The sequence below is a fragment of the Pungitius pungitius genome, chromosome 5 (assembly GCF_949316345.1).
Source record: "Pungitius pungitius chromosome 5, fPunPun2.1, whole genome shotgun sequence".
Lineage (NCBI taxonomy): Eukaryota > Metazoa > Chordata > Actinopteri > Perciformes > Gasterosteidae > Pungitius > Pungitius pungitius.
In genome coordinates this window covers 23,294,981-23,306,339 of record NC_084904.1, presented here as the reverse complement: position 1 = coordinate 23,306,339, position 11,359 = coordinate 23,294,981, and the positions used below count along the sequence as shown (strand labels likewise).

At 41.7% G+C, this 11,359-nt stretch overlaps 2 protein-coding genes across 5 annotated transcripts in view; one reads left to right on the top strand and one right to left on the bottom strand.

The window, feature by feature from the left end:
- znf608 (zinc finger protein 608) overlaps window positions 1-11,359 on the bottom strand; it is a 28,511-nt gene that overhangs the window by 9,852 nt on the left and 7,300 nt on the right. For all 4 annotated transcript variants that reach the window (XM_037482636.2, XM_062562637.1, XM_062562638.1 and 1 more), the window contains exon 3: window positions 1,528-1,615. In XM_037482636.2, the coding sequence (XP_037338533.2) occupies window positions 1,528-1,615 (88 nt within the window). The remainder of the gene's footprint in view (window positions 1-1,527; window positions 1,616-11,359) is intronic.
- LOC119222033 (uncharacterized) lies at window positions 6,845-10,134 on the top strand. The gene is made up of 8 exons (XM_062562161.1): window positions 6,845-7,104; window positions 7,208-7,342; window positions 7,432-7,583; window positions 7,693-8,176; window positions 8,270-8,596; window positions 9,203-9,380; window positions 9,470-9,597; window positions 9,802-10,134. Exons 4-8 carry the CDS (start codon window positions 8,111-8,113, stop codon window positions 10,132-10,134), a joined length of 1,032 nt encoding a protein of 343 aa, XP_062418145.1. The 5' UTR covers window positions 6,845-7,104; window positions 7,208-7,342; window positions 7,432-7,583; window positions 7,693-8,110.

Below are 11,359 nucleotides of genomic sequence, written 5' to 3'. Positions count from 1 at the left end.
TAGAAATAAAAAAAATTCCGCTGCTTCTCCTTTGAAAAAATCTACAATCCACAATCATCTCTGCTTCATGGGGAGACATTTTGTATTCACATGATGTGCCTTCGTCTCTGAAGCCTTTTGATGTCGGTTACTTCTTTACTGTGTTTATCTACATGGCTCTTTTTTCCAAGCTGGACCCTGACCTTTGCATGCGCTGGCCTTACGGTGCCTTCATTAGGACACTACATGGGACTCAATTAATGTTTTCTGACCTTGGAAAGACGTTTTGGGGGGTTAATCATCTTCCATTATTGGAACCGCAAAGCATGCTGAGACTAGACTTTCTAGTCCCCCCCCCCTGTGATTTCTAAATGATGATATCTCACATTTCATGTGATGTTTTTAATTGCTTTTTTTACAGCAGCATTTCCCTGAATGTCCCTGAAGCTGCTGGAAACCCCACACTAAATTCTTTATGGATTTGTTTTGGGCTTTTTCAGGTTTATTTGGTTCTATCATGCCTCAATTTTACATTTTGATCAGCCATCTAGTTCAGATGGTTTCATACGATAAAAAAAGTTACAAAACTTATGGTGAGGAATTTTCATCTACTCCTCCATTTCAACTAGTCTTAACTAGATCGTCTAAAATGAGAGGTTTTCTAAAGGGACCCTGGTGCTCAGAGACATTTATTAACTTTAACTTTGTCTACGAAAGCTTATTACTTGCTTTAAAACCCGACTTGTTTTCTTTGTCTGTTTAGTTATATTTTGTGCTTGAATTTAATCATTGTGTCATTTTATGTTCTTCATTCGTGGACTGATAATAAATCGATGAAGGGGGGAGCGTTTCTTTCCACTCAATCGTACAATAAAAACAGCATTAAGTGGCCGCTGATAAAAGAGAGAGGAGCGGCAGAAAGCAAATGAAAAAAAATCCAGTCCCTGGTTTTTGAGATTAAGCTGTAATTACCATGACAACAATCATTTAGGAACAGGAGAAATAATTGAGAGGTCGCAGGGAGGAGAGAGCGTCACAGTCTCTACTGAACAAATACTAGACCACCGTAGAACAGAGAGGACAATTCAGCCTGCTTCTGCAGATACAAATGTACACCCTGTAAGTAGACTCATATCATGTTAGCAGCATCACAGCTTTAGAAAAGGGGTCTGACCATAAAATCTAGAATATAAAACAACAATACATTCAGTAGAATAACCTGAAGCCGATGACGAGCCGATCCCAATCCGACCTGAACAAAACCGAGAGCTGCGTCAATGTCCACTAAACTAAATATAAGAATAAATGGAACTGTAGCTGACAAACAGCAAAATAATGTTCTACCAGGACCACGATCCTCCACTAACCTAAAAAACACCATCAATCCTCATTCTCAACACCTTCAAATACAAACACACAGTAAAACCACCCAGCAGACCACACAACTTAACTCATTCATTTGAGTGGCACCTTTCTTTCAAACATTGGCGCCACAGTGCTCCACTAAACAGCAAAAGGAACTCCAGTCGACAAAAGCCTGAGTCTCACCTCGGAGGAGCCCAGTCGTGTTTGGTGCAGTCCAACAGGGTTCCCACGTAGGTTCTCTTCCGCCAGGTCACGTTGACCACCAGCACACCTGTCGGGTCACACAGGGGCAGGAGGGGGGGGGGGGGGGGGGGGGTTCAGAGACGGTTATAGGTTACAGACCTGATCTACTGGAGAGCCGTAGACCTGAACCCTCAGGGCTAAATGGAGTGTGTAAGAGGCCTCAATAAGGCTCAAGATAGTGGAATTACAGATGGGGTAGCACCTTGCTGCGAGGTACGACGTAACCATGACAACGTCGCAACAGGTTATGTTCCATGGTGCGTATTTATTCTTGTTTGGAGGGAAAATGTTTGTTTCTTTTTTAACCGCAATCAGAGTAAAACACAACGAGCCTCATGCAGAGATTCAGGTGTGTTCTGACACATCAAAGTGTGTGAGAGGAGCCTTTCAGCCTCACGCAGACTTCTATTGTTCTGTTGAGCTCTGCAGAAACTCTCCTCTCTCTCTGATAGAGGAAGCATTGAAACACCGACAGGAGAACACAATGTGCAGGAACAAAAGAGGAAGAGGAGCTGCTGTTTGGGAGGAAGACGTACGCTAAGTCTACGGCTTCGAGGGGCTCGAGCTCCTGTTTAATCTCTGGAACCTGAAACCGATCAGCAAACATCACTGGAGGAAATCACAGAGTTCCTCTCGGCTCTCTGCTTTGAAGACACGTTTCAGTCTTTAATCCGAGGATTGGGGGGGGGCGCTCAGCCTTTTGAAATATAAATGTCTCTCTGACTGACATTTGAAAACCATTAACCTTTGTTCTTTTGTTGATTCACCAGAGGCAGACGCAGCAAATCAAGTCCTGGACGCCTCGCCGCCTCAGAAGTGACCTAAAGACGTCCGACCAAAGAGCTGGATGGATTCCATCCGTCTCTGGAGGGAAACCTGTGAATATTTGTGGTGATGAGCAGGACGAACTAGTATTTAGTGATTATTCTTAGTTTGTATTATCAGGTGTCCGGTTTCCTCCAAAGCGAATCCGCTGATAAGCAGATTTTAGTTGAGAAAACGTTCCCAGGCTGCCCCATCCTTCTTCTCTTTTTAAGCCAACTTGGTGGAAAAAAGCTTGATGGGGGCCACGTGTGATGTGGGAGAAATGGCGCGCTGTCCCTTTAAGGGCTGACCCGCCACTTTATGTGATTATTTAACGTGTGTCGTTACTCACAACACTTGTAATTGACTTCATCTCTGCCCATGAATTCAAGCCAATCAGCGTCTGATTACAGCTCATCAGACTCTGGTCTCCTGCAGGGAGGAGATTTTTTCAGTTTTTTTCTGTGTTACCAAAACACATTCAGCTTTTTTAAAATGTAATCGGCATCCTCGCTCAGTGTAGCTCCGACGTCACGGGATGAGGGTGGGTTTTGAGAGGGGGGGGGCTCTCCGGTTGTCTCCACCTCCCTCACTGCGCACATCGTCCTTGTGAGCTGCGAGGATCTAAAAGATATATAAAAACACCCTTTCGCGTCTCTCTTTGTCTTCATCGTTTTTTTTTCTCATTACTCTCTATGACGCCGTCCATCCTTCTCCCTCCTTACATACAGCCCCCCCCACCCCCCCCTGGTGCTGCTTTAGAAACACAGACACCTATCTCCTCCTGCTCCATCCGTCAGACTGAATCCATTTTCGTCACTCCTCCATCCTGCTCCTGCCCCTCCATCTTTCTTTCTAAATATGTGCGTAGTTGGGGGCCGTGAGGTGTTTTCTCATGAAACGAAAGGGACGGGTTTGGATGTGTGGGGCCGTTCGAGTTGCTCGTCCACAACCATAAAAGACCAGATAAGAGCTCCACTTCTCCATCAGAAGGTTCTGCGTCACATGAAGAGGTGAAATCATTCCAAATACAAAGTGGCATAGACTGTGAAATATAGCAAACTGGAGTCTGATTCACCATTTCCTTTAAATGAGTTCTACTGCGGATCCTGTTTGTGGACTTCAGCTCTGCTTTCAACACCATCATCCCGTCTCTGCTGCAGGACAAACCCTGAAGCCAACAAGAAGCGAGCTAGAAAGATCGTAGCCGACCCCTCTCACCCAGGACAAAACCTGTTTGTGCCCCTTCCATCCGGCAGGAGGCTGAGGTCCATCAGGACCAAGACCTCCAGTCACACTAACAGCTTCTTCCTGTCGGGCTCATCAACAGAGCCGGGTCCCCCCCTGACTGACCTCCCTCTGGTCACTCCCTCCACGCTCCACATGCACATACACCTGTCATCTGTCACTTTCACTCTATTATAATTTTTTCTGCGCGGTTATCTTATCTGTCTTGTTGTCAATTGTCTTACTGTCCGTTGTGTGGCGAGTTGCCCGATGCCAGCAATCAGTCACCATGGAAACCGGCCGCACCCCAATCGCGGGTTGAGCGCCGGCAGCTGGTGTCACTTCACCGAACCTCATTTAAACGGCTTGCTCGTACCATAAGGGGAGAAACCGTCCCCCGTATGAGTGGTCGAGGCTTGTTCTAACAACTCTTCATCTCCCTTCAGACACCAGCGCCTGAAGCTCGAGATCGTCACAGGACACGCAGAACATTGAGCACAAGAGGAGCAGTACCTCTCACGCTTTGGACACTGTTTTTCTGCTTGCTGGACATTTTACATACTCTCTTTTTTTTCTCAGTCCACATTAATTATTTTTGACTCATCCTCCTACAAAGCGCTTTGAGAGGTCCCGTCCTGCATGAGAGGGGCTTCCTGAGCACAGTCCGGTTGATTGATGGGTTGCTGCTCGTCTCTGGGGTCAAAGCGTTGCTCTGCTGACACGCTCAGAGCCGCCTGTCACTCAAACCTATGATTTTAGTATCTGACTAGTACGGATCAAAAACACTGCAGCAACCTTGATGAAGTGCAAAGTGCAATTTAATCAAATAAGCCGATGTACAACTTGTTATAGATAAGATCCATTATAAGTCCAGTTTAAGGTCTACAGTGTGTTTTAGTGGAGGTTTAGTCTGAAGAGGCGTGTCTTTAGTCTGAAAATGTGAAGGCTCTCTGCGGTTCTGATGTCATCAAAGAGCTCATTCCACCATTTAGGAGCAGGACAGCAAAGAGTTGTGATCTAGTCGAGTGCTTTTCTCTCAGAGAGGGAGGAACAAGCAGCTTGATGCAGAGTGGAGTGTGTGGGTTGGGATGGAGGGTTTGACCATGTCCTGGAATCAGATTGGACCCCATCCATTCACAGCACGTGAGAACCAATGTTTAGAGAATTTAAGAAGGTGGAGCTGTGGAGCTGCTGCATTCTGGATGAGCTGCAGAGGTGGAATGGAGCAGGGTGACCTGCCAGGAGAGAGTTACAATAGTCCAGGAGATGACAAGAGCCTGAATCAGTACCTGCGCCTCCTGAGTGAGAAGGGGTCGTATTCTCCTGATGTTGTAGAGCGTGGGCCTACAGGATCGTGTTGTCACTGTGATGTTGGGAGTCAGGGAGAGTAGGAGTCAAGTGTCACGCCGAGGTTCCATGAGTCAGAGTGGACGTTAACACAGAGTCACCAGAGTTAACAGTCAGGTCCTGGGGAGGAGAGTCTTTTCCCGTAAAGAGAAGTAGTTCACTCTTGTCGGGGTTGATCTTCAGGTGGTGAGCGAATGACGGAGCCGAGAGAGTTGGTGTAGATAGAGAAGAGGAAGAGACCCAGGAACTCCAGTAGTAAGAGGACATGGTTCCGACACAGATCCTCTCCAAGTTACTCGGTAGGTGCGGCCATCAAGGTAGGGTGAGAGAAGGGAGCGCCTGAGACACTAAGTTCATTAAGGAAGGGAGGAGATAAGGATCTCGTGGTTTACTGTGTCAAATGCTGCAGAAAGGTCCAGAAGGATGAGGAGAGAGAGGCGGTTTGTTGCTGAGATAGGAGAGCAGTCTCTGTGGAATGGCCCGCATTGAAGCCTGACTGGTGGTGGTCAAGGAGGTTGTTAGTGCACAGCAAATTTCTGAGTGATAAAAAACCTAGTGTTGAGCAGCTAGTGATAAAATCTGGTGTTAATTTACAAATAGTATATGCTTTATCACTTGTTTAGTGATAATGCAGAGTGTTTCTTTTGGGTGTTCACACAAAATCAACATATGCGCATGTGCAGAGCATTTTCAATCTCTCCGCCCATCAGTATACTGCCTCAATTTCGCGCTCTTTTGATCCGCCCTTTCATCTTGAGTTCACCATTTCACGGTAACGAATGAAAGTGAAGCGGTGAGACTACTAAATTCGTTAATGGAGGACGATGGAGGTAGACGTAAGTAACTTCATTTAATTTGTGCTAATTTTAATCTTTTTTTAAAATAATGCAGCAGTTTTAGCATTTTCTGTGTGCACGTTATTTTAGAACTGACTGGATTGAGATGGTGTATGTTAGTGCTAGCATTATAGATTTTGTAATTTGGCGAAAGTAACGTTATCTTTATTAGGGTTCCCTATCACTTAAGACCGTTTATATCTTTCATCCAGTAACTAACGTTACGGGTTAACTTCGTTCTGGTGTTTTGAAATGTCATGCAAACGAGAAAGCAGCCGTTTAGCCGAGTTAGCTATTGAAATCATATTTTCTTGTGTAACTTAGCGCCCTGGGGCTCGAGCACCGACGGATTCGGCCGAGCACCGACGGAAACGGCGTGACTAAGAGACGAAAATGGACCTTAAAAAATAAAAACTAAGAATAAACATGCTAACTTTCGTTAACGAGACGAGACGAAAATGTTGGTGGTGAAGTCACAATACTATTATTATTTTTTTTTAATCGCGTACGTTATTACGGCGGTCCGTAACTGCGGTTATTAACGTCTCACGATGACGTCATCCACGGACCGCTCGGTCACTGTGGGGTCCCGGTGGTTCTTGTCACCGATACGGACCGCGACACTATGTTACGCTTTGGTGAGTGTGAGCTTCCTTGGTTTAGCTGGGCTGTTTCCGTTTAGCTAACTGTTAGCGGCTAAAGCGGAGCTCCATAAACCGATGTGTGTGGAGATGAAGACCCGTCTAACAGCTCGGGGCTGGTCGGCCAGCAGAGATGTTCATGCGGACCTGACTGCTCCGTTTTCTGGTGACGGTGCCAGCGTTTCGAGACACGCGCACTTCACACGCCACATCTCGAGAATACGATGTTAAACGGCCACCGTACGTTCGTTATCTGGCAACAAAAATTGTTTTGGCATAGGCAAGTGGTAGTTTTTGTGTGTGGGTATTAAACAGAATCTGTAGTAAAACAGAAAGTGACCTATAGTACTCATATTGAGTCTGTTATTTTGCTTTTTCCTATGAAGGACAAGCGCCCACTGGCAAACACATAAGATAACACCAGTGTGCTCACACTGTAATGTTGTCAGTCCCATGCATTTGGTGACAAATACAATTCTTATTAGTTTACTGTATGAATTTGTATCTTAGTAATCTTTCTGTGTCATTTTTGTTTGTATAAAATGTCATTCAAGTTTGCTTAACTTTTACAGGTTGGACAGTAAAGGCAAGAACACAATACATGGACACTAGAAAATATATAAAACTCAAAGAGCCATGCTTTTTGGAGTTTGTCACTGAAGGTAAGTCTATAAATTAAGCTATATTATACAGTAAATGCACAAAGTACTTTGATGTCTACATGATAATATTTTGGGGGGTAGTAATGAAGTTATTGATTTACAGCAAAAAAAGCATTTGCCATTCGAGAACAGACACCTGTTAAGGTAACAGATGACACCTCTACAGAAGTGGACGAGGATGTATTTCCTGAACTTGTTGCTGAAAGGGGCATTTGCTTTAGTTTACATACTAATAATGGTAATTATGTTTATACTTTTCTGGTCTTATTTTTATATTGTGGTGATGTTTACATTTTTGTTAGTAATATTTGTATATACTATATACAGATTCCACTTCTGCACATAAGTTGTCCCCTCTTCTGACTGATGGGAACTCTGTCAGCAAGACTTCAACCTTTACTGAATGCAATGAAGGCAACAAAACGTCTGCATTTCATTCCAAAAGACCCAGGTTGGATGATTCCAAGCTTGCAAAAGAGGTTGGTAAGACAAGGGATTTAACCCAGCTTAAAGAAAATGTTCATCAATGTTTATCAAAAAAAAAAAGCTTTTGTATAGATTGTGTACATTTTGGTGTTGTCTGTTTAGACCATTGAAGACATCCTAAAGTGCAAACCTGGTGGTATAGAAGTCATGCAGCACTATAAAGACACTGGTAATCTCTCAACCTCCAAAAGAAAGGAGATGATTAATATATTGGTTGCACACATGACTGAACAAGAAGGGTAAGCTTTGTTCATTTAATGTGTTAAGATCACTGTACTTACAACTTATTCAAATGTGACCCTGCCTGTGAAATACTATTAAATATTTATTAATAAATAAATACATCATCTAGTTGCTTAACCCGTGGTTTCTAAAGTGATCCAACATTACTTTTACGCCAAGTGTACCAAGAACCGTTTTTATAGATGCTATTGTTTCTACCCCAAGTAAACAGGAGGGTTTGGTTTCATGGTGTATTGTTTATTATTGCAGAAGGATACCGCTTAAGGCCACAAGAGAGATGTATGCCCTTGGCATTATTACTCTCTTTCCAAACCTAAAAGATCCTGAAGGGAAGACAGGCTATGTAAGTATATCTGCTTGTTGTTTAAGATATTTGAAACTTAAAATCATAGCTTTTTAAATTTATTCATTTTTCCCAAATTTGTCTCTTTAACAGGAACAATACTATGACACACAGAGAGGCACAGGTTTTATTATGAATCGCCTAAAGACGGTTCAGAGAAACACTAATTGTAAAATGCCCTCTCAATCAAATGAGAAATCTTGTGACCCTAGAATGGAGGAAATGATCTGCCTTACAGATCAGCTAACAGCTGATGATTGCCAAGAAGCAATCTCACTGCTTAAACACAGCACTGATCGTGATATCATCTTCTGGAAGATGAAAGAAACGTTTCAGTACCGTCAGGAGATTGTAAAGGACCCAAAGTCGTCCACCTCCATCTTTCACATTTTTCCTAGATTCCGGGACACCAAGGGTCTGGTGAGTATTCATGCTAGCTGACTTAACAATCCAAAGTATTAGATTTTAGCTTCTCTGCTGCAACCTTCACCTAATATGAACAACTTTGAATTATGGGTGTTAACGATTAATCAATGATCGATTAATTGTCAATTAATACATTTGCAACTGACCTTGAGTTTTAAAGAAGCATGCGCCAATGAGCAGTTATAAACTATCACTCACTTACAATACAACACGTTTGGCAAGAAAGGCAGCAGCAGAGAAATTCTATGTTTAATATTATATTGTACAGCTCTAATCTTCAGTATAGCTTGAATACGAACCCATGTTGACTGGCCATTGGCTTTACTTTATCAGGACTTAATGTTGACTTCTTCACTGCAACTTCAAACTACCATATGTAACACAAATACAGTGAGCATTGACTCACTGTTTAGTTATGAATGTGGCATATCTTTCAGTACCATATCAGTGTAGATCAGTACATGATTTATGAACATCTGAATTTTATTTTTTTCTGACTACATTTTTTTTTGTGCTAAAATGTTACCAGTGCTAATTTCTGATGTCATTATTTGGTAGTTGAAGCAGTTTTTTGTTTGTTTGGACCTATTTTTTCTTCAGATACATCAAGACTTTGCTTTGATGTTTGGCCTGGAAACAGCCTCCAGATTTTTAGAGAAGTGGAATACCTCCTTCAAGCAAAATGTGATTAAGGAGGCAAAAACTCTAAATCCATCTGCATTCCTGCTACAGCTACTGAAATCTGCTGAAAAAAACAACGGAGACAACAGTAATGAAGGTAAAAGTACTTCACAGTTCTCTAGAAAATGCTACAATTTGTATTTATGAAAGCTAACAAAATGTTCTCTCTGTGTTCTGTAATTATAGAATGGGATAGTGACATAGCATCTCTGCTTTTGCTGTTACACCTCCTTGCACCCCAACCTTCTGGAAGGAAGAGAGCAGCCAAGATCAGTGTGAGAGATGCTGTTGGTCGCCTCCTGAAATTTGAAAAGGTTAGCTTATGTTCTGAATTTTTTTCTAGAGCATAGCAAATATAACTAAACCGAACCATTAGAATAGTGAACTGTTATAACTAAAGGATGTAGGGTTTTTCTTTGTTTAAAAGTCTAAATTTGTGGTAAATATACTATGTTCTGATTTTAAATGTATGCTAGAATTTATGGCATTTAAGTAATTTTTATATTGTTATTAATCAGTCCTGCAGAAGTTTGGAGGACCATCTCTCAGAGGTGGAGGACAGACAGCCCTATCTTCTGGCCACTGGACAAACCAAAGCAGATGCACTTAAATTCTACATTGTGGTCGACAAGAATCTCATACCCTGTCAAGCAAGTACTTCACTTGGAGCTTTTGATGAGCTTTTCAAAGCTCATTATGTCTTTGGTGCACAATATGACCCATCTCTCAGCAACATGTTCACCTTTATCCAGACAACAATCTACAAAATCCATCCTAGCACGTCCAGCCAATCATCACGCACTCGAGAGCTGAGAGCGAAACTGTTAAACAGTTCAATGGAATGTACATAATGAGAAGATGTTTCATTTGCAAGTCTTTGCTGGGTACAAGCATTAAATTGTTTCGACACCTGAAGTTAGCTCATGGCATGTACCCATGGGTACATGCCATGAGCTAACATATTTAGAAAAGACAACTTGAGGATTATTTCTTTGTTTGATGCACAGATCTCCTATGGTGCTGACTCATTTTTTTACATAGTTGCAAAAAATGAACTTGTTTGAAACACTCAGATCTATTTATTTAGCCTGTACAAGAATAGTATATTTGATCAGAATGAATGTATATTTTATATATATATATTTTTGACCATTGATGAGTTAAAGATGACATAAAAATGTTGTATTTTCAATTGATGTTATTGCAGTGTATGTTTACTTAGAAAATTTGAGTCAATTTCTATTGAAAATGTCAGCAGATTGTTTGATAAAGTATATAGACATGTACAGATGTCCTATCGTGCTGACGAATTTCTCATTTTTTTACAAAAATGTATATTTTCACACTATTAAGATGCTATTGCATTGGAGACTGCATTGTTTTATTCAATTGTATGTCATTAAAATATATTAAAAATGTCTAAATAAAAATACAAATGTCTAAATAAATTCATAGTCACTTGGTTTTTTGAAAAATATCTACAGGTATATCTTTAAAATTTCATCTGCATTACCATTTTAAAATAAGTATTTACATTAAATCAACATAAAATAAATACACTGGGGTTGTGTGATTAATCACCATAAAGTGTTAAATGTGTACACTTAAGGTGTTGAGAAATTATCACTCTTGAGTGATAAAATGAAACACTAACACAGTGTTTGAATAGTAAACACTTTCATCAGTGTTGTTTTAACACTAGCAAAGATGGACCTGTATGTTCACCCGGAAAGTAATAAATTTAACACCCATGGTGACAAATCTCCCAACATATTTTTGCTGTGTGTGGAGATAGGAGGAGAGTTCTCCAATACAGCATGAAGATCATGTTCGATTTAGAGTCAAGCAGCCCATTGGTCAGGGACAGGTTTTACTGTGACAGGTTTCTACCGGACGTGTACTTCTGTCCATATGTGGTCACCAACATTGTCGACCGTGATGCTTCAAAATATTGGTCCACAAGCCAATGGGTGATGTTACCATGACTATGCACGCTTCTCATATACGTCTATGGTCACAACAGCAAACTTGAGCATTAGCACCACTAGCACTTCAGTCCCCGTCTACAAATGTACA